General features: G+C 37.5%; 1 protein-coding gene across 3 annotated transcripts in view; it reads left to right on the top strand.

Annotated features, from left to right (window-relative positions):
• JAKMIP2 (janus kinase and microtubule interacting protein 2) overlaps positions 1-27,979 on the top strand; it is a 192,501-nt gene that overhangs the window by 130,042 nt on the left and 34,480 nt on the right. For 2 of the 3 annotated variants that reach the window (XM_064366494.1, XM_021664915.2), the window contains exons 5-18: positions 957-1,055; positions 3,241-3,387; positions 4,036-4,176; positions 6,502-6,558; positions 7,448-7,567; positions 8,493-8,621; positions 11,206-11,289; positions 11,964-12,026; positions 15,457-15,555; positions 16,778-16,876; positions 18,320-18,373; positions 19,258-19,323; positions 24,324-24,392; positions 27,252-27,329. In XM_064366494.1, coding sequence (XP_064222564.1) covers positions 957-1,055; positions 3,241-3,387; positions 4,036-4,176; positions 6,502-6,558; positions 7,448-7,567; positions 8,493-8,621; positions 11,206-11,289; positions 11,964-12,026; positions 15,457-15,555; positions 16,778-16,876; positions 18,320-18,373; positions 19,258-19,323; positions 24,324-24,392; positions 27,252-27,329 — 1,305 coding nt within the window. The remainder of the gene's footprint in view (positions 1-956; positions 1,056-3,240; positions 3,388-4,035; positions 4,177-6,501; positions 6,559-7,447; positions 7,568-8,492; positions 8,622-11,205; positions 11,290-11,963; positions 12,027-15,456; positions 15,556-16,777; positions 16,877-18,319; positions 18,374-19,257; positions 19,324-24,323; positions 24,393-27,251; positions 27,330-27,979) is intronic. The other variant, XM_021664916.2, reaches the window with a different exon arrangement.

Raw genomic sequence — 27,979 nt, 5'->3', positions numbered from 1 at the left:
TCTCATCTGTAAAATAGAAGCTATAGGAGTACCTCATAAGGCTGATCTAATGATTAAAAGACATAATATGTAAAATGTTGAGTATGATGTCTGGCACATAGCATTTAATACTTATTTTGATATTAGCCACAAGACCTTAAAGGAGTTATTATATACCTCCATTTTACCTATTCTGCTGAATCCTTTAGGATATTGTGAATGCAGGGATATAATGTGTTTGAAACTGCTTTGTCAACAGTACAGCATTATCAAAATGTAAGATGATAATATAATTGCTAGCATATAACAATAACAGTCCTATGTAATTCTACAATATGAAATTAAGCCATGAATGCCCTGTGTAAGGTGATTCATAGCCATTCTGCCAGTGGAGAAGCCAGGTGCATTGGGCAGAATATACTAATGAGGCCTATCCTATAAACTACTGCCCTTTATACACGAAGATAACACACCAACATTTTCTCACTTTGACCTTTTTCTTCAGGAGTATGAAGGAATTGGCAATACTCATCCCTACTTCCTACTCTCTCCCCTCTGTGGCTAATGGTAATAGCAGGACCGCTGTCTAAGTTGTGGGAAGCAATGTGTGGCCATGACACAAGGGATGCCCTTTGAACCCTATGTTATCACAGCATGACCTTGGTCTCATAGCACACAGCTCTGATAGGTTGGTCCAATCCTCTGACTCCCCCTTCCCTGAGTCCTGGTTCCAGGGAGTATCTACCACATTGAATTCATCTGCAATTACAACCTGGCATGGTCTTCAACCCAAGTGGTGAATATTGAAAGCTATAAAAGGGTAAATATTTACTCTTTGGATGAGAATAAATATTTTATTCTCACTTCAGGAATCAGATAATAGAACTGAGCCTATTACTTTTATGAATAATAAGTGATATTCCCAAACTTTGTGAAAAACATTGTTGAAGAATACCCATTTTAATTTTTCGGTGTAGGATTTGCGAAGAAACCAAAAGAGAATAGCTGAATTGAATGCCACTATAAGAAAATTAGAAGACAGGAATACCTTGCTTGGAGATGAACGAAATGAACTGGTGAGATATACTAAAACATTTGTTGTTGTTGTTGTTAAGCATTATGTTACAGAATTACGTACTATGGTATAGACATGTTCCATAATAAAGTGTACAAATAACGAAAATACCGTTCAATACATATTCACAAAGTGGCACACTCAAAAAACCACCATCCAGATGAATAAGTGGAAGATTGTAAGCATCTCAAACCCTGCTTCTTATGACCCTTCCCAATCAGCACCCTATTAAACTTAACCACTTTTCTGACTTCAATCACTATAGATGTCTATCACCATTTAAATTTTCTTTTGTAAATGGAATCATACAATATTTTCTTTTTTGTCTGACTTCTTCTGCTTCTTTACTCAGCCTTATGTTTGTGAGATTTATCCATTGTGTTGCATGTAGAATTCATTCATTTTCATTTCTCTATAGTATTCAAATAATATATCACAATATACTTATCCATTTTATCGTTAATGGACATTTATGTTGTTCCTTAAAATTTCTGAGCTGTTTTGAGAAGAACAGTGCTTCTACATGTCTTTTGTGAAAAAATTTGCCCATTTCTGGTGTAATATACAGAGGAGTAGAATTACTGGATGTTAGAGTATGGGTGTAGTCAGCATCAGTAGTTATTACCAAACAGTAAGTTGTCACAAATCCCACCAATCGTGAATGAAAGTGGTAGTTTCTCCATATATTTGCCAACATAGAAAGACAATTGTTAGTCATGTTGGTGGATGTAAGGTATACTCTTACACCTTACATTATGGTTTTAATTTTCCTAATTATTAAGAAGGTAGGGTAACTTTTCAAATATTTACTAGCCTTTCAGATATTTTTTATAATTTGCCCTTAGCCTTTTGCCCATTTTCTGTCATGCTGCCTTTATTGTTTTAGTTACTATTAGGATTTTTTATCATTACTTCTGGTACATTTGCATTTAAAATATCTTGCTCTGTGGCTTACATTTTTTACTTTAATAGAGCTATTCACATTAAAGAGTTATTTTCAGTCTTTCCTTTTTACAAATATTCGTAATTAGCTAAGTCTCCTACCTCAACACTTCCCAAAATCTTAGACGCTCAAGAACAGGAGTGAGTACTTTAAAAAGTCTACTCAAATATTTCTGATACACCCCTCCTTTTTCCTTGCTCCTCTCCCAATACATGTTCACTTTCAGAATCATTGCTATGAAAAGAATAAGCTAATCATGAGAAGCTGAAAATGAAAATGCATTATTTATAGGATGATTATGAAATATACAAATAGGAGAGTTTTATAAGTAAAGGGGAGGACTATTAACTGTCACCCCAAGACAATTTTCATAAACTTAAACCAGTGGATCCCAACTACAAGTGATTTTGGCAATATCTGATGTTTTTGGTGATCACAATCAGCAGCGTTACTGGCATCTAACAAGCAGAGGCCAAGGATGCTGCTAAACATCCACCAATGCACAGGACACCTCACATCAAAAAAACATCCAGCTCAAGAAGTCACAGATGCCAAGACTGAGAAACCCTGCTTTAGACTAACCAAGCAAATGAGAGTATGATCACTCTTAATCATGGGTGGATAACAATGCAATCATACCTTACTAAGCATGGGGAGAATTCTATATCCTTAAACACAAACACTGATAGAGTTTCAACCTTATGTGGGGTTTTGTCCTCAATAAAACCTCTTTTAAAATAATAACTGTAGTGTGAGTCAGGAGATATCCACAAGATCTCTGAAAGAATGACCTTTGGAGATAACCAGGCTTGGATTCAGGTCCTGGTCGCAATACTTAGTGACCCATGTGATTTGGGTGAGCTCCTTTATCTCTGAGCTAATGAAGGTAATTCCGGGTGCAGAGATTGCAGCTGAGCACGGTGGGGTAACGGGTGGGGGAAGCGAAGGAAAGCAAGGAGAGCAGGTCCTCTGGAGCATTTCCAAAACCAGTGTCTGCAATACTTTCCTTAAGATAATAAATTGATATGGGGTTATGAAGGCTGTGATGAAAAGCCATTAGAGAAAACTGAAAAGAAGGCCATCAGTCTGTTAAATGAAGGACTGAAATGTCAGTGGTCAGTCCTGAGCCACATAGTGAAGCAGACAATGCCGGCTCCAGAGATGCTTTCACTCCCACCACTTTACTTCCCTGTCCCCATGTCCCTCAAACACAAGACACAAATCTTTACTTATTTCTTCCCAGTTAAAACGCGTGCGGGAAACCGAAAAGCAATGTAAACCTCTCCTGGAAAGGAACAAGTGCCTCGCCAAGAGAAACGATGAACTGATGGTGTCCTTGCAGCGCATGGAAGAAAAACTAAAAGCCGTTACCAAGGAAAATTCAGAAATGGTGTGTATCACAGACTCTGCGAAACTGCACCTTCCGTGGTTATATTACCCCAATAACCGGACTTCTTGCTATTTCTCAGCTTCTTTTTAAAATACAATGCTATTTGGATTTTTCCTTATGTAAGCAAGGAAGCTTTAAGAAAGAAAGCAAGAGAAGTTTGCTGGCTCTGAATTTTATGAGGTTTCTATATTTGTAAAACCGTAGGAGTGCTTCCAGGAATTTGCATGCTTTCCAAAAGCTCGGAAATGGAGAAGGAAAGCTTTGACATAGCCACAGAAACCTTCCATGACTTCACTAACATGCTATTTACAGATCTGTACCCTAGGCACATCTTGTCTTCTAAGATCGTGCATGATGGTTGGAAAATAGATACCATTACTTGTGTTATATATGGACAAGTGATATGCTAACGTACTTCTTAATAGACTTTCAATACATCTATAGAGATCTTCAGACAATCTCCAATGAATGATTTATTACGCCAGATAAAATGTGCCTGAGGATTTAGTTGGTGTGTGTGTATTCAGGCTGCATAATTTTCAAATTTAGCTGGAGCATTATAAACTTTCTACAGATATTTTGTGTTAACAACCCAAGTTTGAGATTTTTTTAAAGACTTCACCTGCACTTTCTTCTTTTCCAATTCAGAGAGAAAAAATAACATCCCATCCACCCCTGAAGAAATTAAAATCTCTGAATGACCTCGACCAAGCTAATGAAGAGCAAGAAACAGAGTTCCTAAAACTTCAGGTCATTGAGCAACAGAACATTATTGATGAGCTCACAAGGGTACGTGTCAATCAATCTGTAAACCCTAAGTTGTTCCCAAGGACAAGTAGCCAACAAAATGTATACTGAAATCAAGTTAATTTTAGATTAACTCCAGAGGCCCAAGTTCATATGTTCAATATGTAATTTTGTTCTAGAGGTTACATTCCTTTATTTTATATTGTTAAACTGCTTTACAACTTTTAAATTATAATCCTTTGTTAACTAATTTGGTAGCACAAATAATAACAGCAAAGTACATTAAAAGAACTTTTAAATGTGCTGTGGTATAAGTTTGTAGGTAGGGTGGGTGTGTCTTGTAATTGCCTTCCAGTAGCAGGATCCTGAGGCTCAGAGAGTTAATATGTTGTCTATGATAACAACATCACATATATCTCTTGTTTCCCAGGTCGCAATTCAGTGTCTAGCACATAGTTACAGTTTAATAAATACTTATTGGATAAACAGCAACAATATAATTATATAACAGAACTAAAATTTCAGTCCAGATTTGCTGATCATTACTTCAGTACCTGCTGAGTGGGTGGAAGAGTTATTACTTCCAACCGAGTTCGGCTGAGGTTTATGTTACTAGTAAGCATGCACTAAGACCTCTAGATGCCTTTGGGTTTTCTTCTTTGCCTCTCCATCTTTGTTCTGTGAATGACATCTTTGGTTGCTCTCACTTCAGAACCAAGTCAAGGCCTAAAGATTTGAATAGCAGGGGAGGAGTTAGGCAATAGTCTCCAGAGTAGGGTGAGAAAATTGATTCACTGCCACTGAGGGAAAGAAAGGGTATAGCTTCTGTTTATAATTATTTATGATTCATCCTTTTTAAAATTTCTATGTTGACTATATGTTATAATGAATACATTAGATTAGGAAGGTAATATAAATATATAATTATATTAGGGTTCTCTAGAGGGATAACTAATAGGATAGATAAATACATAAAGGGGAATTTATTAAGGAGTATTGATTCACATGATCACAAGGTGAGGTCCCACAATAGGTTATCTGCAAGCTGAGGAGCAAGGAAGCCAACCTAAATCCCAAAGCTGAAGAACTTAGAGTCTGATGTTCCAGGGCAGGAAGGAATAAGAGAAAGATGTAGGCTGGGAGACTAAACCAGTCTAGTGTTTCCATGCGCTTCTGTCTGCTTTTTAATCTGGCCACTGGCCGAGCTGGCAGCTGATTAGATGGTGCCCATCCAGATTGAGGGTGAGTCTCCCTTTCCCAGTCCACTGACTCAAATGCTACCCTCCTTTGGCAACACCCTCACAGACACACCCAGAAACAATACTTTGTATCCTTCAGTCCAATGAAATTAACACTCACTATTAATCATCAAAAAAATGTATAAATTGTAAATGTCTCATATATAGAGGTCGCATTTTTACTCTTAAAGGTGAAAAAAATTTAAAAAGCCTAAACACCACTGGCTTAAATCAGATTACTTATTAAATGTGGGCTCCCGGTTTTCCTCATTTCATTTTCATATCCCAGTAGCTTACAAATTTTACAGATTCATGAGCTCAGGAATTTGCCTGACTTTGAGTATCCTGAGATTAAGCTGTAAGTTTTTCATAGAATCTTGGGCTATTTAGGCATACTCATCAGACTTTCCAAAAGACACTCTATGTAGTTTGAATTTGTACAGTAAATACATGGAGTACTTAGTGAATAACCCCAAATTCCCTGGATATCTCCATTCACAGCAACAATAAATCATGAAATTGATCAATATTTCTAGGCATTCTTTGAGATTCCCAGAAAATTTTTCAAAAACTGAAAACCAAACAGAAACACTAAATGGCTCCAACCCACTAGACACTCTGCTCCCTGTCCTATTTTCAGGGACTGCAGGTGAGAACAAGGATCTAAAAATAGGCAAAAGACAGTTTTCCATGCATTTCAAATGACTAAATGAAAAGAATATGGTTGTACTTCATTGTGAAATGATATTTTTTAACACAAATTTAAGGTAATTTTGGATCTAGGAGAACGAACGTACTGTGCTTTGGAGGAATATGAGTGACTATTTTCATAGCTACTTGATTTTCAAGCACAAAACAACGGATTCTGATTAGGAACACAGTACACTTTCTGATCATGAGGCTCCTTGATCCACGTAAATCATCAGGAATAGTTGTAGAAGATTCTTATTTTAAATATATTTAAGTATCAATCCCAAAAGTTGCCAAAATTTAAAAAACAAAGTCTTATTCTATTCCAAATATAATGCCTTAAGGGAAAAAACACTGTCTTTGCGGGAAAAAAAAAAAAAAACTATAGAGAAACATCTACCAATTCTGGAACTAAGAAAATCTTTCATTTGTTTTCCAGGACCGAGAAAAGCTCATCCGTAGAAGAAAGCATAGAAGAAGCTCCAAACCAATTAAGGTAATAAGAAATCGAGGTTATCAGGCATTCGCCACAAACAGCCAGAGATAGGAGTCTTGGCATGGAATCTTCCTGCAAAGATGTGATGAATCAGATGTTCCTGAACTGTTGCAGCAAACCATGGGCTTTATTTGCTAGAAGAAAATCTTTTCTGTTGACATTTCTTCGAAGTCCAAAAATGATTCTGTTGTAAATTTTAAACTGAAAGGGTTTGCTTTAATATGACTTTCTCTAAATGGAGATGCCACTAGGTTTGACTTAGAAAGGATTACCTGACAAGTTGGAGAGTCATGCTCCAAGAATATTCAAGAAATATACATGATCTGATGTCTCCCACTGAACAGTATTAATACATTTTTATTATTCATTCAGACAATATTATTGATAATGATCCTCCCAATCCACCAATATCTGTATAGCCTCTTATAATCCACAAAGTTTTGTTATTTAGTCTGTTTGATTTTTATTTTTGTTTTTACTAAGTATATCATTTGTTTTTGATGTGGACTTGGATGACAAGACTTAAGATTTGATCATCTCCATCACGTAGACACCTGAGTTTTCAAAGTCCTTTGATTGTCATTTAAATACAGGAAAGAGTAAACCACATTAGCTCATCATGATATAACATGTAATATGAAAGAGGCTTCAGTGTTTCTATGAAAAATGCTAAATAAATTTTTCTTGAAGATGTCAGAAGTGAAATAATATTAGAGAAACACTTATTGGAATTATTATGTTCATGCATAATGTTTTTATTTCAACAAAGAAGCATTGGGGATCCATGTCTTCTATGTTCGTTTACATGTATGCCAGTCGACAGTATTTTAACATTTAACTTTCCCTACTTTTAGCTGTGTCAGTAAATATGTACTTTCCCTCCATTTAGAGGCCTGTTTTGGACCCATTTATTGGCTATGATGAGGACTCTATGGATTCAGAGACATCATCCATGGCCTCATTTAGAACAGACAGAACACCAGCTACTCCCGATGATGACTTGGATGAAGTAAGCTTTTCTGCGTCTCTAGCCGTGGGTGATGTTGTCACCAAACCTTTGATTTAAGTGGGGAGAAAAAGCATTCCACTTTTTATCTCTTTTAACAGCACAAAGTTTATACAAACTATAAACCGTATCTCATAATGGTGATAATAGTAACCAATTTTGAGACTGTGCGTTGTTATCTCTTGAAAACAGGCAAACCTTTTAGAAATTTCTCTACAGTTCAGCTCTCTAATTTGAAGACTTCTTTCAAAACGAAAGTTACTTTCCAAGATTCTTTATCTAGGGAAGGTAGGAACCACAGAGCAAGCTTAGCAGGCTTTTGGATCACTCTTGAGTGAAGTGTGCTCTGTGGATCACCCTCATCAGAATGATCTAGAGGGCTCAGTTACAATGAGAATTCCTGGACCCTACCATGCAACTCCTGGCTCGAGATTTTATGAGTGAAACACCCCAATCTTCATTCTTTCCCCAAAATTCCCTGTTGATTATGTTATATCCTAAAGTTTAAGATCTAAAGCAATAAAACAACTTTTATGATTTATCTGGGGGGAAAAAAAAACAAGTTGGAGAAGAACATATTGAAAAGAAATAAGAGTAAAATTCTAGTGTATCATTTCCTCAAATTTAGGACCAAAATCTGGATATGACTTTTTCTCATTTGGAACCCAAATGATTAACAGTAAGAAGTGTATCAAATGGTAAATGCTTCATTTACTAAAATAAATATTTACGTATTTCTGCAGTGTCCAACTTGAAACTATTACAGTACTTGTGCCCAGATATATACTTTAGAGCTAAACATAAAATCAAATAGACTGTCAAACAAACCTTTTACTTGTTTAAAAAGTGGCCAAATGTTAGTATTTCACATTGAACACAGGACTTAAAAATAACACAATTGTTTTGGTGCTTTTCTTTTAACCTCAAGAGTTTAGCAGCTGAAGAATCTGAACTAAGATTTCGACAATTAACAAAAGAATATCAGGCCCTCCAAAGAGCATATGCCCTCTTACAGGAGCAGACAGGAGGCATCATTGACGCTGAACGAGAAGCCAAGGTTAGTGTGTATCTGTGAGAGTGCTCTGAATTAGCATGCAGCAGTCACAGCATAAAAGTATCATGGGCATAAAAATATCAATAGGACAGCTTTCCCTGTACTCTTCGCTCCTCTGCAACTTTTGAACTGGTATAGCTTTTATGTCAACAAACCTTGAAGCCAGATATATTAGAACCAGCTTAGATCATTGCTTTTGTTCCTTTAAAGATAGTTGAGTACATAGTTCTTATTCTTGCTATTTGAAAACATACATTTTCAAAGCTCGACAATATTGGATTTTGTTAAGCCATTTTTTAGTTTCTTGCTTAAAATAACTTTTTTATCTTTCAAAAGCAGTAGTGAGCCAATTTCTTCTCTTAGTTATTAAGTGAACAGCATTTACGTTTGACAGCTTACCAGAATTTTCACAGACAATATCCCACTTAACCCTTATGACAGTCCCCAAGGCAGATATTTTACAAAAGAGGGATTTGAGACTCAGAGGGGTTAATTGAATTGCCCCAAATTGCACAAATAGTAAATGGCAAAGCTGATATTACAACTTAAGTTTTACTGGGTCAAATGTTCTTTCCTTTATCTCATAACTGCCTCTCATGAGCCTATTTCAACAAAAAGAAAAGATAAGATAGGCACGTACTACACTAATTCTTAATATTTATTGAGTGCTTGCTGTGTTCCAGGCATTGAGCTGAGCACTTTACATGCATTATCTATTTAATCCTAAAACAACCCTAGGAGCTAGATATGATTATTATCCTCTTTCTACAGAAGAGGAAATTATAGCTTAGTAGAAGTTAAATGTAGCCTAGTAAAGTTAAATTATTTACCTAAAGTCACAAGGCTAGGATATAGCCTAGGATGATATATTTGGGAATATAAACCTAGCCTTGTGACTTTACAGTCATAATCACCAGGCTATAATTGCCTTGTAGGTAAATTTGCATGAGTCAAAAGGGAGCATGACCACCCAGGCCACCCAGGGATTTCATCCTTCTGTCTTTCTGGAGGGTCTACAATGCACTGAGGAGTTTTGTACAACTACTATTGTTAAGTGGGAAAGGATAGCTGTAACAGTTATAAATTTTTAAACAGTAGCATGCATACACACATATATAAGTAAATAAGCAGGTTTTTTAAAAATACAGTTTTAAAACAGGCAAGCAATCATTACGAAGGAATGTGCCTGTTTGCTGTCATGTATATGCCCCAGTGCTATGATATTTGTGATTAAGTGTTCTTTCTAACATGGATTGGGCACTTAAAATAATAGCGTATGTCCCCTTTTTATTTTTTGGAGCTTCCTCCCTGTTTCACCTAATTCATCTATCTAAATAAAGGTTTAGCATTATCTCTGGCCATTAAAGTCAGAAAAATTTACCATTCTGAACAAACTAATCTAAAAGATAAAGATGTTAGAAAATAAACAACAGAGTAAATTTGAAGAGACTAGAAATTAAAAAATAATACAGATGAAAGCATCATTGAAAACAAAAGACATAATTAGGTACAATAAAAAATAGGTTACAGTCAACATGATTCACAGTTAAAATAAATCTTAGCAAAATTCAGCATTTTTTGGACCTGATAAAGGTAAATGTAATATTTCATAATCAAAAGAAATATTCACCTCACCATGAATAAGGATATCTATCATTGCTGTTTTTATTCAACCTTGTACTAAAAACCCTATCTAGATTATAAAAAAAAAATTTATTTACAGGCAGGAAACAAATTACTAGGCTAAATCACATAGGACAAGAAGGTTGTTCCATACAAGATCAGTATTCAAAACTCCTTATACATACACACACACAAAATATGACAAAGAGAAAGACAGAGATAAATTGATTTGAGGTTTTAAATTTAGGTACAAAGTTTGCTCTGAAAGAATGGAAAGTCCAGGTGCGGTGGCTCACGCCTGTAAGCCCAGCACTTTAAGAAGCAGAGGCAGGCAGATCATCTGAGGTCAGGAGTTTGAGACCAGCCTGGCCAACATGGTGAAACTCCATCTCTACTAAAAATACAAAAATGAGCTGGGCGTGGTGGTGCACACTTGTAATCCCAGCTACTTGGGAGGCCGAGGCGGGATAATTGCTTGAACCCAGGAGGCGGAGGTTGCAGTGAGCTGAGATCGTGCCACTGCATGCCAGCCTGAGCAACAGAGAGAGACTGTGTCTCACAAAAATAAATAAATAAATAAGGATGGAAAGAAATTTGGGGAGGCAAAATGGAGCAAGGCTTTCATGAAAGGGAGATCATTCAAATAAAGAGAAGAGTGGAGAATTATAAGGCATATCTAGGAAACAAGGATAATACCAGCGGGTAAGTGTTTGACTCTAGGTTGATGAGTATTAGGAAAAGATTGGAAATATGATGGAGTTCTAATAGTTTGAATATTAACCTGAAAATAAAGAATGCTACTGGGAGTTTTAAACAAGAATTTAGGTCAGAAAGATTCTTGTGTCATAGAAAATTATTCTTTTTTTCCTCTCTCTCTCTCTCTCTCTTACTTGTTGAGTTCTAGTCAAGAAGGATATTTAATGATTATTTCACTTGTTGAGTTCTGGGATTTTGATCTCACCAGGCTCAAGAACAGCTCCAAGCAGAGGTGCTGAGGTATAAAGCCAAAATTGAAGACCTGGAAGCGACTCTGGCTCAGAAAGGGCAGGTAGGCATTTGGTTGCTTAGCTCTTCTGCAGATGCAGACAATTTAATCTGACCTTCCTCTAGCTCACCTGTGCATGGGCCGCATCCAGGACACAGCTTGGCTCTCCACAGCGATCTTTCTCAAAATGTGTTAGAACGCTCAACTCTGTATTTCTGTCCCTGGTGTTTTTCTGGGCAGAGTATGAACCCAGCCACAACAGTGAATGAGGCTGGGCAAGAGAGAGAATGCCAGAGGAAGAGGAGTCCTGTACAAATAGCCTAGAGTTGTCATGAGCTGCTAAGATCAAGACCCACCCCTCCAGCTGCGTTCTCTGCCTCTATGCTACATTTCTGCATTTTAATGTTTTCCATCCATATGTATCTAGCCTGTGTGCATTCTGACCCTTTTCACTTTTTGCCTGTGTGGTCACTTCTGAGTCCCCAGAAGTCTGGTCCTGGATTATTCAAACTGGAAAAGGTAGACATAGAGAGTGATGATGAAAAGGGGGTTAAATTTTCCAGGCAACTTTGGTCTCAATGTCTTTGAAGGAGCTGGCAGGGGTGGTGCTACTTACCAGTCTTTGGTAGGCAAACAAACAGGGTGGGGAGAAGGCAGCTCTGGCAAAGTGGTTTGACGACACAGGCTCTTTCGTGCCACTCTGAAATGCTGACTGCGCCATATTCTTTGTCAAACAGGATTCACACTGGGTAGAAGATAAACAACTTTTCATTAAGAGAAACCAGGAGCTTTTAGAAAAGGTATGTTGGGCGTAACACCCTAGTGGGGCAAAGGAGAAAATCATGAGAGATCCAGGAGCAGCAGGGGGTGCTCTCAGGAGTGGCACAGGGGCCAGGGGAAGGGGAGGCTTTTCTGGCGCTGCTCTGTCCTCGGCTGCGTGCTCAACTGCATCCCCGTCACCGCCATCACCATCAGTGAAGTGGCATGTGTGCATGGCTCTGCACTGGGCATTGTGCAGACTTGAAAGGATGTGACCCCTGAAACCTCCTGATTTGTTAACCATACATATATATACTGTACATATATGTAAACACACACACATACACAAACACATCCTGTGTGGTTGTCTACAAAAAAAAAACCTCTAGGAGGGCTGGGCACAGTGGCTTATGCCTGTAATCCCAGCACTTTGGGAAGCTGAGGTGGGTGGATCACCTGAGGTCAGGAATTTGTGAGCAACCTGACCAACATGGTGAAACCCTTTCTCTACATACACAAAATTAGCTGGGTGTGGTGGTGCATGTCTGTAATCCCAGGTACTTGGGAGGCTGAGTCAGGAAAATCACTTGAACCCAGGAGGCAGAGGTTGCAGTAAGCCGAGATTGCACCGTTGAACTACAACTTGGGCAACAAGAGCAAAACTCCATCTCAAAAAACAAACAAACAAACAAGAATCCTCTATGAATAGAATTTGTTATTTTGTGTGAAGAAGTGATAGTGTGACTCCAAGACCATGCCAAAACCTAGCATAGACTTAGATTCTCACTTTTAGTCTTTTTATTAAGCCTGGTCTTTCTTCTTCTTTTTTGTTTAAAGAAAATTTTTTTTAGATGAATACTGTTTTTAAAGCAAAAAACAGTATTCCAGGAAATTATTCAACAAATTAAGAAACTAAAACATAGTCTAGACTTGAATAGATATAATTAATTTTGGTTATTTGAACATAGGGGCAATTAAACATAACACATTTTCAGTCCAAAGGTGGCTTTCCTTTGGTATTTACCTTCTACAAATCTAGTGAAATGTTACAAAATGACTTTTTTTTGAGACGGAGTTTCACTCTTGTTTCCCAGGCTGGAGTGCAGTGACACAATCTCGGCTCACCACAACCTCCACCTCCCGTGTTCAAGCAATTCTCCTGCCTCAGCCTCCCAAGTAGCTGGGATTACAGGCATGTGCCACCAAACCTGGCTAATTTAAATTGCAAAATAATCTTATATTATGTTTGACAAAAACAGAATTTGAAAGCCCAGTTGTGTAAGGGAAAAATAATTGTGTAGGTCAATCCAAAGTTATGCAGAAATTATTTTAGAATTGTTTCTATGAATATTTCTTATCCTTGACAACTAATAAAAATTAACCATAATATCCTGGCTGGTAAGCACGAGAAGGAAGAAAAAGATGCTTATCCTACTTCCCCTCTAGTGTGGCGAAGTGAAGACATCCTATCTCATATTTTGCATGCTGTGAGACAGAGCTGATGTGTACGTCACGTAGATGTACGGGTGATGTATATGTCATATACAGAGTGGGCAGGTATTCAAAAATTGAGAACTGGTGTTTTCAGAAGGGTTGAGGGGCCCTATAAAGAAACTTGGTTGGCATTGGTCCTGGTCTATGAATTACAATCTGTGAACCACTGATCTAATTGTTTCATTAACCACCAGAACCAGCAATCTCCCCAAATATTCCACCACTGATTCAGTAGAAGATTCTAGGAAGTAGAATTTCCTTTATAATCTAAGTTAACTTCTACAAACTTTTGAAAGTTTACTAGGCACAAATATCTGGGGTAGAAAACTTGACTACATTAATTAATGTCATATAATTTCTCACTATTTCCCTTTCTTTTCCTAATAATTTCAAAGATGCCCAGAAATAAAAGTGTTATTATATTGCTTTATCATAAAATAAAAATATTCCCATTATGTCTTCTATCTTATTTCCATTAGTCTTAATCTCTCTGGGCTAAAGGGGGAATTTTTAAGCTCAGGCTTCTAAGAATAAAAGGATGGCAGAAATGACAATGAACCTAAATATTTAACTTCAAATGTATATATTTGGGAAAGTAAGATTCATCCTATGTTTAAAAGGTCTTGGGTTTGTATTTTTAAATTCAAGATTTTAAATATTTACTGTATGTAATGCCCACCCACACAGCTAAAATTAAGGGAAGCCCCAAATCTGTTGTACTCATAAAGATTTTCTGATCCCTTAAAATAAAAAATGACTCAGACATGAACCCTATCTACAGGAGAAGGTGCATCTGTACATAGCTAACTGAAATCCATGCTTCCTCAAGTTATACAAGAGGTCCTATAAGAAAGTCTAGAAGAAGGCCAGGTGCAGTGGCTCACCCCTGTAATCCCAGCACTTTGGGAGGTCGAGGTGTGTGGATCACCTGAGGTCAGGAGTTCAAGACCAGCCTGACCAACATGGCGAAACCCCATCTCTACTAAAAATACAAAAAAGTAGCCAGACATGGTGGCAGGCACTTGTAATCCCAACTACTTGGGAGGCTGAGGCAGGAGACTCGCTTGAACCTAGGAGGCGGAGGTTACAGTGAGCCGAGATAGTGCCATTGGACTCCAGCCTGGGCTACAAGAGCAAGACTCCATCTCAAAAAAAAAAAAAAAGAAAGAAAAGAAAGAAAGTCTAGAGGAAAATAAAAGGAGAGGTGTCACTTCTGAATGGGTTGACTAGGGAAGGCTCTTACCGACAGTAGAGCTTGTTTAAGCTCTATATTTAAGAGCTTAGCTTTAAGGTGTTTAAAGAAGTATAGAATTTTCTCACATAGAAAAGGAGGTAAGTCATTTTCAGGCAGAGATGAGTAGGTACAGAGTTCCTGGAGTAGTCAGTTCATTGGGTAGGCCACGTTTTCTAGATTCTAGTGTTTGCGTGATCAGGTGTAAGTGTGTTTGTTCAGCAATGACAGTGATAATATTTAAAACTGGAAAGCTAGGTGGTAATCTGATTATTAAAGTTTTCAAATTCAGTGTTAAAGAGCTGGCTTTCTTCTGTAGTAATTGAAATTCAGCAAAGTTTTGTGTAAGACGAGAGCTTTTTTTCTTTAATTCTGTAACAAATGTAACTCAAGAAATGAGAAGTATCAATCCCTCTTATGTATACCATTAAATTTGGTTCCAGTAGACTGTCTCTGACCCATCACAAGGGCAAAATGAGTATTCTCAGATTCACTATTCACAGAATTCCTAGATTTTAATTCCAAGGAACAGAGACGTCTTCTGGCATTTTTCTCTGACTCAAAAACTCAACTGAAGGATAACTAGAAGCAAAGCCAGAGACTTATTTTATTCACATCCACTTGGGAATTTTTTCATGGTCTGGAAGGCTTATTCACTGAATAAACCGAACACTATTCATGCTTGCTTTGCAAAGTTGTAGGTGCCTTTTGCAATGCTTACCTAACTTCAGGATTTACTTTATTAGATAGAAAAACAGGAGGCAGAAAATCATCGGTTACAACAGGAACTACAGGACGCCAGAGACCAGAATGAGCTGCTGGAGTTTCGAAACCTAGAGCTAGAAGTAAGGAAATGATGATGATAATAATAAAAATAATCATAACGATTAACATGCACTGAGCACATTGAGGAATTAGGGGCTGAGTTAAGCATTTCAGATTCATACTGTCATTGGACCTCACAATCACCCTCAAAATTACATAGCAGAGGCAACTGAGATTAAGTAATTTGCCTAAGTCCTGTAACTAGTAAGTGGTGAAGCCTTGATGCAACTCCAAACTGTCTGCTTAGATACTGTGCATTTCAACACTACTATCTTTATAAACAAGACTGATAAATAATTTTTAAGTAAGTTAAATAATAGATTTCAACCATCCTCAATATTTCATTGTTTTTAAATACTCATGTCCATCTTTCATTGAATTTTGACTCATTAATACATATTATTAAGAATTATTTTTCAAAATGTGCTATATATAAAAATATTTTGTAGGTAAATGTGAATTTATAAGTAAACGTTTTAGTATCTAATGAATTTCTGAAAAAAAGGCTAAGAATCAAGGTAGCTTGTTTTAGAAATATTAATCCGACCAAATTTCAGGTCAGATTAATAAAGATCAAATTTCAGGTCAGATTAGAAAATGTCTTTATTAATCTGACCAAATTTCAAAGGTGCTGCTTTTTATTTTGAAAGTAAAACAGAAACATCAGATTTTGAGTGTATCCTGCAAAATCTGACTTAGGATCTGGTTCAGTGTATGTTGATATATAAAGGTATAAGAAAAATTCCCATTTGACTTCTGTTATTTTGTCAGGTATTTCTTCTAGAGGTTATTTCAAATTAGGTCTGGATAAAAAGTTAGATGTTAGTAGGCTTCAGTGAGGAAAAGTCATTCTTTTGTAGCCCACATATCTTACTCATAAAGCTTGAATAGATTGAATATGCAAAAGGCTGTTAGGGGCCATAAAACTTCATGGCAAGACCACAGTATGATATTTGAAAGCTCTAAATATTCATACAGTTTAAACTGGAGCTCCACTTCCTGCATTTCCCTGATCAAAAAATTTGCAAAAATGGATGACACCATCTGTAAATTCTTCTTCTCAGTCTCTTAGTTGACTAGTCAGTTTTTTCTATTACATTTAATCATGAACATCTTGAGTTTGAATTTTTTTCTTTTTGCCAAATTACATTAATAAACTGTTGAAATAGCATAAAGAGACCACTGGTTTAGTGTTTAATCAGTCTTTTTTTAATTTCCATATATTCTTCACTGAATTTCAAGGAGAGAGAGAGACGATCCCCTCCATTTAATCTCCAAATTCACCCATTCTCAGATGGTGTGAGTGCTCTACAGATCTACTGTATGAAAGAAGGTGTTAAGGTAGGCAGATATTTGATTTTTTATGTTTTTGGAAATTAGAAAAACTGGGAATTGGAAAAGGGGAGGTTGCTCATGACTATTTTGTCTTTTAGTCACTGGATGTCATCATTTTGATACAAACTATGTAGTAATTGAAAATAGTCACATCTACTAGAAAAGTAATAGAATTTTTTTAATGTAGTGACAGATGTGTAAATGATAACAGTAAAAAACACAGGCATCCATGATTATTTAGAACAGCGTCATACGAATAAAAATGCAGAATCAAAATTAGCCTTAATTACTTGGGAGAAATGTGAAATCAATTTAATACTTCAAGAAATATATTTCAAGTGTGCCAGATAAAAAAGTTTGATTCCCTTTGTGGAGCCATTCTAGGTGCTATGGAATTCAGAATCATGGAATTGCAAAGTTAAAAGAGGCTTTGAAGTCATCTAGTCCACCATCCTTTTGATATATTTAATTTAGGGAGGATTCCTCTTTTGGAAGGGCTTAGGGTTTATAACAGGTTGCATATTAAATAGAATATAATTCTCTTTTTACTGCTACTGGATACATTTTAAATATTAGAGTTGAATTGAGGTGGCTCTGTCCCTGGGGAAATATATTGTCCTTAAGTGTAGTAAAATCACATTGTGAATATTGTTCCTTGGGTGAAGCTGAGATGCTGCCTGCTATTTCTGGTCTCTTCTTACCTTCCGCATGGCCCTCCCTGCTCCCACTCTGAGCTGCCAAATATACTTGCTTCAGTAGCTTTCTCTCTACTTAAGAGATTGAGCTAGACTTTCCCTTTCCTGGCGGTAGGGCTCTACTGTACTGCTGTTTGAACATGAGTAAGAGGACAATGCGGTACTAATAAGGTAAAAGGTGGGAAAGAACTTGGGTAGTAAAATTGTGCTTCCTTGTCTTCCATCTTAAACCATTGTCCTGGTGTTTAAATTTCTGGCCTTCCTGGGCAGCATGGTAATTTGTAAACCAAAGCAATTTTTTTTTATTTCACTGTAATTAAATGAAAACAATTTACTTTGCCTTTTCCTTCAGTGCTTTTTTTCTCAGATAAATCACAAACAACCTAATGCAATGAACTCTTTCAAATGGAGTTCAGCTGCTTCAAACTGACTCAAGGAACAGGGTAAAAATAAAACAGATGAAATTAATGCAAGCCAGCTTAAAAAAAGAGGGAAGATCAGTTCAGCCTATGAAGTAGGTATTTATTATCTCCGTTTTGCAACTAGCAAAATTAAGAATGATCTGTTAAGTACCTGGCCCAAGTTCACACAGCATGTAAGAGGCAAAATTGAAACTTAAAAGTAGGTGTGCCAGATTGAAAACACGCCAAGGAAGTTCAGGCCCTAAAATGTGTTCCTCTAACTTTGTGTTCAAGCAGTGATGGAATAGTAGGCCACATTTGTCTTTGACATGAGTTTCTACTTGATTTTGCAGGATGTGAACATCCCTGATCTCATAAAGCAGCTTGATATCTTGGGTGATAATGGGGTAAGTAAAGAATTGATTAATTATAGTATAGATATGAATTTGCCTAAACCGAGGCAAGAAATACTTAACAATGCATCATGTGTAAAGTAAGAGCAAGTGAGATGCCATGCTCACTTAAGGATGTTCCTCCTTGGGAAGAATCTACAATTTATCAAACAACTTGGCTAAGGGGTTGTAAGGATCTCTGGAAGGTATTAGCAGAAATGAGACCTGGTAAAGTGCTTTTCATGGGCAGGTTTCAGGTTTGAATGCCGACCACATCTCCAGTGACTAAAGCTAATTACTGTCTGACTCTGGCTCAAAGGCATCCAGTGTGAAATTAATCAGTCATGCATTTGCAAAGGCTGCCAAATACTAGGGTTGTTGGCAGCTCCATAAAAATGGGCCAGAAAGCTATAATCCATTTTCTTTCTAAAAACACCTTCCAGACAGAGTCAAGGCACATTAATTCAGTGGGAGGACCATTTATTGTGATACCAGGTGAATGGTGCTGGTAGGTTCAAGGGAGTCATTGTGTTTCCCTTGAAAAATTATCAAAGGAGAGAATAGAATTAGTAAAATTACTTCAAACTACTATGAAGAGATTGTTCTTTATTGCATTTTGGTTTCTGTTTTTCTCATAACATGACTATTAATAAAGTATGCCTCCAGTGACACAGAAGCAAGTCAGTGTTAAGGAGATATTTTTAAAAATCACATTTAATATACTTCTTTCAAGTTTTTATTAACTCTTTGTTAAGAATTATTACTTAACAGAATAGGAATTTGTTAAGGTTCTATACAGGCTTATACATTATGTTCTGAGGCAGTCAGTCAGACAGTATTTTCTTTAGGGTAAAATAATATCAGTATCTTCAGCTTATGGCCTTTCTTAATTTTTACAGAATTTAAGAAATGAAGAACAAGTGGCTATCATTCAGGCCAGCACTGTGTTGTCCCTGGCAGAGAAGGTAATGAGTCGTACAAACATTTCAAATCATCTCTGTGTCTGGCTTAATACTGAATGAGCAGGATAGGGTGTGAAGGGCATTCCCTTTGCGCACTTAGTGTGTAAATACGTAATACACGTTTTATTTTTAAGATTAGTACAACCCAGATAAAATAAGAACACCCAAAAGAAAAGTCTGTACACTGATTTGGGGTGGGTGAATAATTTTTGCTTTGAAATTCCTTAAAAATATGTATAATTCTTTAAAAACAGAAAACCTTCTGGATTACATTATTTGCACAATCCTTACAAAGCTGGGAAACCAACAAAGAAGAGTTTTGTGGGGCGGTGGTAAACTGGAGCATTGCTCTTGTCATAGACTTTTCCTAGAGTGTGTACATACCAATCGCTTCCAACTGATCCTGTGGCTTAGTAGTGGCTCATTGCCGTCTCATTCAGAAAGGTCGACAGACCGTCAGGAGATCAACACTGAGTGTGCTCTGGCTCCATCTTGTGTCTAAACCTGGTAAATGGCCAGATAAATTGGTGTATTCAGAGTACCTCACAAATCAATGTACAAAGCCTGGCAGGGTGGCATGTACCTTTAGTCCTAGCTACTTAGGAGGCTGAGGGAGGAGGCTCACTTGAGTCTAGGAGTTTGAGGCTGCAGTGTGCTGTGATCACGCCCGTGAGTAGCCATTGCACTTCAGCCTGGACAACATAGCGAGACTCTATCTCCTTTGAAAAAAAAAGTACCAGTAAATAGTTGAGAGTCATGTGCACATGGTTAGATAACATGAGAGCAAGTAGTCTGCTCTCTCAAATCTGAAATGAGGGAATTCTACAGGTCAAATGACAGTTAAGTTACTCAAACAAAAGAATGACATAAAGAAAAAACAGGGAGAACAAACAAGTATAGCTATGAAATAAAAAGACACTTAAGAATGATTGAAATGGTTCTCTTTTGGATCCTAATTTAAGCAAACCAGGTGTTTTTTAAAAAGGACATTTTGTTGACAACTGGAGAAATTTAATGTGGACTGGGCGTCAGATGACAAAAGTCATTAATGTTAATTTTGTAAAGTGTACAAATAACCTTGTGGGTTTTTTTTTTTTTTAGACAGACAGGTCTTATCTGTTAGAGATACATATTGAAGTATTTACATGTGAAGCAGCATGAAAGCCGGGATTTCTTCTTTTAAAAAAACTTACTTCCTTCACAGTTTAGCTACAGAACTGATCACTTTCTCTAATCTTTCCCCAGCAAATTAATAACGCTGCATGATCTCTAACAGAAGGTCCAAATTTAGAATTTGGCACAAAGACCCTCTGGGATTTAAGCCTTATCTATCTATTTCTCTAGTGTCTCCTCTCCCTTTTCTCTCTCTCCGTTCTCCAGTCTTGGTCCTTTACACTGCTCTTTCTACCTGGAAGATATTCCCATCTTGCCTTTCTACCTCTGCCTGGCTAAATCTTAATCATCAGACCTCCCCCCACATAAGGAAGCCTGCCTACTCACCCAAGCCCCCTTAGGTGTTCCCACTGTATGTTCCCACAGTGGTCTGTGCTTCTGCTCCCGTGGCTTTTAACAATCGCATTGCACCGTCCACTGCATTTGTCATATCGCCCCATCTAACTGCCACTAGACTCTAAGGCCCATGAGGGCAAATAGTTATGTCTCTCCACCCTCCACCCCCTGTTTTTTGCCCTAGCTTTTCACACCAGCACAGCACATATACTAGGTGATGAATACATGTTAACTGAAGGAGTAAAGCTGTGAATTTGTGAATGCTCACAAGACACTATTTTAGTGACAACACAAAGATGAAGGAAACACAGTTTGTGCCTCCAGTGCTGCTATTATCTGGCAATGATAGCCAGAGAGCCTCATGCAGTTGGAATCGTGAAGGGCTGCAATTCTTTATTGAAAGAAAAAATCTCCTTGGTTTAGGGCTACATACAAAACATAGGCTGATTCTATGGAAGATGAGGACCAAGGTGGTGAAAGAAAGGGAATATAGCTTTGTGTGTCTCACATTTACAGAGATTGATGGGAGAAATGTCTCCTGCCCTGTGTGGGTGCAGTACAACTGTACTTATCAGAACCAATACTTGTGCTGTGCTCCTTTTGAGATAGGCACTTTCTAACTGCTGAAGACTAGGTGCTATTGTGACCTTTATTTCACACAAGGAATCTGAAGCACAAAAAAGGTAGATAACTGCCTAAGGTCACACAGCTTCAAGTTGATGGAGTCAGGATTCATATCCAAGTAATCTGGTTCTAAAGTCCACGATCTTAACTCTTGCACCAAACTTCCTCCTGCAGGAAATAGGCTTTGTAGACCCCATGGGAGCTGGGCTATCAGAGCTGTGGCAGATTAGCCCATGTTTCTACTTACCTTTTTTGCAAGACAAGTGTAAGTTCAGTTGAACAAATACAGGGTGATGACTCTGTGCTTAGCTCTGTGGTAGAAAGCTAGGAACCAAATACAAGACGCAAGCCTGCCCTGGAGTGCTCACAGTCTGTTCAACTGCCTTTTGTGCAGACTTCTGCAATGCGCAGATTAGAGTTACCTCTAGTCTGTGGGATTCACAAATAGTTTCTACTTCCAAGTAATTCCAAACATCAACAATGAATTTTTTGAGATGACTAATTTGAATAGCACTCTATTATATGCAAGTGTGATCTTTAGTCAGAGTTTGAACCTAGACAAAATTCCAACAAGCAAACCCAAATGTCACTTTGTATTAAAAATAATGGCAGTGACCTTGAGTAAGAATATATTTGGGGCTAGATACTGCACTAAGTGCCATAAGTACATTATCCCACCGTTCCTTACAACCATTCTACAGGTGCCACCATTTTTTATTTTGTATAAATTTAAGGAGTATAAGTGTACTTTTATTACATAGATACATTGTGTAGTGGTGAAGTCTTGGCTCTCAGTGTATCCACCACCCAAATAATGTACGTTGAGGTACCATTGTTTTTATTTTATACATGAGGAAACCAAGGCTTGGGATATTCAGTAACTTGTCCTGGATTACACAAGTAAGAAGGAATAGCAACCAACAGACAAATCTATATCTAACGCTTATGATTTAATGACTTTAGTTCTCAGTACTCTTAAAAACATACTTTTTAACAAATGAGCAGCAAGCAAGGTGAAGGATTTTGGGTGGATGCAATTGCAATGTGAGTCTATTTACACAATACCCATGACTGGCTGCAATTTATTTCAAGGGGAAGCCATGTGTCTGTACAAAGAACTGAGAGCTTAGCACCTCTCCAGTCTCAGCATGACTTTTCTTCTTTCACCATGTTCCCCACAGCCAAAGAGTGGTTGAATATGGTATCCCCTTGTAAGTATCAAGGCTGTAATGCATAGAAATGCTCACTGTGCTGCATAATTTATCACAGGTAAACTAAAAAAAAAATGTCTGGGGCCGGGTGCTGTGGCTCACACCTGTAATCCTGGCACTTTGGGCAGCCAAAGTGGGTGGATTGCCTGAGCTCAGGAGTTTGAGACCAGCTTAGGGAACACAATGAAACCCCGTCTCTACTAAAAATACAAAAAAAGTAGCCAGGCATGGAGGTATGCACCTATAATCCCAGCTACTTAGGAGGCTGAGACAGGAGAATCGCTTGAACCTGGGAGGTTGAGGTTGCAGTGAGCAGAGATTGTGCCATTGCACTGCAGTTTGGGCAACAGAGCAAGACTCCATCTCAAAAAAAAAAAAAAAAGAAAGAAAGAAAAGGAAAAAGAAATATATGGTAGTGAGATACCACTAGTACATGCAATGCATGATGGATAGTACCTCATGTTATTTACTTTCTTAATATTTACATTATTATTAATCTTATTTGACAGACAAGAAACTTGAGACTTAGAGAAATCAGGTAACCTTTCCATGCCACCCATCCATGAAAAGCTGGAATTGAAATTATGGCCAAGGTAGTCTGCCTTCAGAACCCACTTACTTAATTATTATGCCCAATTGCTTCCCTAAAATATAAGCTGGCATTTAACTTGATAGAGATTCATTATAATAATTTTTTCTATTTAAAAATGAATATGGTAAGGTCACTTCATATTATTCGAAGTCTGCATTCAGGGTGTTTATCAATGCTAACATAAATATATATTCTGGGTACTGGGAAAGATAAGTTTTTATGTGATTTAAAATACCTCCACTTAACAAAAATAATTCCTCCCCACTCTGCTGTAACCAGGTTTTTGTTTGTTTTGTTTTGTTTTGTTTTTTTGAGACAAAGTCTCACTTTGTCACCAGGCTAGAGTGCAGTGGCGCTCACTGCAACCTCCACCTCCTGGGTTCAAGTGATTCTCCTGCCTCAGCCTCCCGAGTAGCTGAGACTACAAGAGTGTGCTACCATGCCCAGCTAATTTTTGTATTTTTTAGTAGATACGGTGTTTCACCATGTTGGCCAGGATGGTCTTGGTCTCTTGACCTCCCAAAATGCTGGGATTACAGGCGTGAGCCACCACACCCAGCCTTAATCAGTTTTATGTACTGAAAAATTACCATTGTCCCAATTCTCCAGTGTACCTGGCCTTCTTTCTCTCATCCTGCTTCCTCCAACAACAGAGCTAATGGACATGATGTCCCTTCTACTTGGAACTTCTTCATTTTTTCCCAGTCATCCACACATTCTTTGGACCCCGGTGCAATTAACACTTACGAGAAAGACTCCCATGGTATTCTCCAGTAGGGGCAGAAGTCTTGTTGATCTTGTTCACCATTACAGCCCTAGGACTTGGTACAGCACCCGACACTTGCCAGTCATCCATAAATGCATTTGTTGAATGGGTGAATGGATGAATACAAGGAAGACCATAGTCTTGCTTCTGAACTATGAGATTAAAATGTGTTGTTTTTGCTTCAGTTCTCAGTCTGCTTCCTGACATATAAGGGGAAGAGACTGAGCACCTCAGGGGGGCACACAGATATACACCATGTCAAGCAGTCACGTCAAACACTTTTGTCTTGTTAACTCCTTAGTGGATCCAGCAGATTGAAGGAGCAGAGGCTGCCCTACACCAGAAAATGATGGAACTGGAAAGTGACATGGTAAGTACAAAGATGAGGTATTGTAAAAATTAAGAAGTTTACAAGGCAAAGGGAAAATTAACATTGCCTCCACCAGTTTTATCTGGCACTGATGAAAGTTTGTCGTCTTTCCATTATTTTATGTACAGAACATGGAAAATAATTACCAGACGTACCAAGCAATTTCAAGTTATATTCTCCCGCAAAAGTGTTAGCTTTTCAAAAATATCCAAAACTAATGCTGAAGATAATTGAATTTTCTTATGTTTTCTTTCTTAGGCTAAGTAATTTTTCCACTGTATTTAATTAACAAGTAAAAACTACAGAAATAGAGGGTGTAACTCTGATTTTAAAAATCCCTAAGCCACCTTACATTCATTAGAATAGCTAAAAAAAAAAAAAAAAACTAGAAAAAAAGACCTAGTGCAGTGGCTTACACCTGTAATCCCAGCAATTTGGGAGATTAAGTCAGGAAGAGTGCTTCAACGCAAGAGTTTGAGCCCAGCCTGGGCAACACAGTGAGAACTCATCTCTGCAAAACCTAAAAAATAATTAGCGGGCATAGTGGTAAGTACGTGTGGTCCCAGCTACTTGGCAGGGCGGGGGCGGAGTGTGAGGCAATAGGATCATTTGAGCCCAGGACATGGAGGCTGCAGTGAGCTATTTTCATACCACTGCATTCCAGACTGGACACCAGAGGAAGACCCTGTGTTCCCACAATCAAAAAGATAGAACAAGTATTGGCAAAGAGAAGGGGAAATTCAAACCCTTCTTCACTATTGATGAGAATGCAAAACTTGTATATCTGCTATGAAAAATAGTATGGTGATTGCTCAAAAAAAAATCAAAATAGAATTACTATATGGTTCAGCAATAGCACTTCTGGGTGTGTATCCAAAAGAATTGCAACCAGAGTCTGGAAGAGATACTTATACACCATGTTCATAGCAACATTATTCACAATAGCCAAAAGGTAGAAGTAACCCAAATGTCCATCAATAGGTGAACAGATAAACAAAAGGTACAGTATACATATCATGGAATATTATTTAGCCTTCAAAAAGATGGAAGTTTTGATACAAGTTACAATATGGATGTACTTTCAGGACACTATGTTAAGTAAAATAAGCTAGTCACGGAGTGATAAATACTATATGAATCCACTCATGTGAGGTGCTAGATTAATCAAACTTAGAAACAGACAGTAGACTGTGGTTGCCAGGAGGTGAGAAGAGGAAACATAGCGCTGTTGTTTAATGCATATAGTTTCAGTTTTGCAGCATGAAAAATGCTGTACATTGGTTGCATAACAATGTGAATACACTTTGTACTACTGAATTGTACACTTAAAACTGGGTTAAAAATGAGTAAGGTTGTAAATGTTACGTGCATTTTACCACAACTTAACAAGTTTCCTTTTACTCACCAAGTCTAAAAATTGGAATTTATAACAAGATTCAGCTGGGCACAGTGGCTTACACCTATAATCCCAGCATTTTGGGAGGGCAGGGCGGGCGGATCACCAGAGGAGATTCAGACCAGCCTGACCAACATGGAGAAACTCCATCTGTACTAAAAATACAGTATTAGCAGGGTGTGGTGGCACATGCCGGTAATCCCAGCTAGTCAGGAGACTGAGGCAGGAGAATCACCTGAACTCAGGAGATGGAAGTTGCAGCGAGCTGAGATCACACTATTGCACTCCAGCCTGGGCAACAAGAGCATATCTCCATCTCAAAAAAGAAGAAATAAATTTATAACAAGATATCATTAATGTTATCATTAACTAGAAAACATGAGTGAATTTCTATTGGGTCAAGGAATCCTAAAAAAAAAAAACTTGCATTCATGTAGCGTATTATAGCTTATAAATCATTTGCTTATATTTCACACAGTGCTGACATTTTACTGAGGGATTAGGCTCTAATGTCAAAGCGTATAAAAAGAACAGTTTGTTATTTTATTTGATTTTTATATTTGGCCAAAAAAGATTTCCAAATGAACAATTTGTTTCCAAAATTACCCTTGAAAGCTCTTTAAATGCACAAATATTAATTAAACAATTAGCCTGTATCAGGCACTGTTCTAGTGCTGGAATTCAGCAATCACCAGCAAAGTCAACACCAAAATTACTGCATACAGATATATATTCTCTCAAAAGTCAACACTATTGAGATTTTCTTCAGAGTTGGAAGAGGTCTTTGTTCCTTCAGTTAAGCACCCAAAGAGACAATTGACTTGTGCTTGGGACTATGTGGTACACAAAGATACAGTTTTAAGTGCTAATGGCAAGATGCTCATAATATGAGAAGCACATAGAAACTGAGAATAAGAGAGGGAACATCACATTTATGTTTCCCAGCCCACACTGGCTTTGTAGCTAAAGCAGACACCCACTCATTAAGTGGCAGTGTGGGTGGAATCACTCCTACTCTTTAAATTGCTATTTTTGTCCTTGCATTTGCTGATTGTACACACATGAATTTGAGTAAGTTAAACTTGTTTACTATGCAACCTGGCTATGTTACATTTTATCACATTCTTACAAAAACATATTATCATAATATATTTACACAGATAGGCTTATTATTAAACACTAGTCAAAATCTATACTTAATCACGTACTCTCAGTTTGAAAATCTTTTAGAGCATTCTATGTGGATTTTTCATTGTATCTTTTATGCTGTTTTCCATTGATTTTCACATTTCTTGTGTGAAACTGCAAGAATCGAACTATTTCCCTAACAGACAAAATTTATGACTCTACAAATACTAGTGATTTGTCTTATGGTGGAATTAGAGAAAACATTAATCAGTACACTTTGTATGTCATTTTCTAGTTAACTAAGCTGACTCTATCAATATGGCCCTTTGTTACAGGAACAATTCTGCAAAATAAAAGGCTATCTGGAGGAAGAACTAGACTACAGAAAACAAGCTCTTGACCAAGCATATATGGTAGGTACAACAAGCGATAGAGACACCCAGAGTATTTACAGTTATGTACTGTGGAATAAAGTATCCTATTTAATTTTCTATGCTATGTACTTGAATAGATCACAACATGCAGTTCATTTATTTATGGTTTTGAGTTCTAATTTTAGAACAAAGACATTCCTAGCTCTTATTATGATATTCTTATAATATCTAATAAATATTTAATTATACTTCATTTTTTAACAATTAAGAGGCCAGGCATGGTGCCTAATCCCTGTAATCCCAGCATTTTTGGGAAGCCAAGGTGAGCAGATCCCTTGAACTCAGGAGTTTAAGACCAGCATGAGCAACATGGTGAAACCCTGTATCTCCAAAAACAAACAAACAAAAAATACAAAAATTAGCCAGGCATGGTGGAATGCACCTTGTAGTCGCAGTCACTCAGGAGGCTGAGGAAGGAGGATCCATTGAGCCTGGGAGATCAAGGCTGCAGTGAGCTGTGATGGTGCCACTGTACTCTAGCCTGGGTAACAGAGCAAGATCCTGTCTCAAACAAAACAAATAAAAAACAATTAAATGTATGTTGTTAGATAATATTTAGGGGAAAAACAGATGGGATGGCAGTGTAAATTAAAGATAACTTTTATTAAATAAAACACAATCATTTGGGA

This window comes from Aotus nancymaae, unplaced genomic scaffold (assembly GCF_030222135.1).
Source record: "Aotus nancymaae isolate 86718 unplaced genomic scaffold, 86718_ANA_hifiasm-v0.15.2.pri h1tg000064l_1, whole genome shotgun sequence".
In the NCBI taxonomy this organism is placed as follows: Eukaryota; Metazoa; Chordata; class Mammalia; order Primates; family Aotidae; genus Aotus; species Aotus nancymaae.
This window is presented reverse-complemented; position numbering and strand designations above follow the sequence as displayed.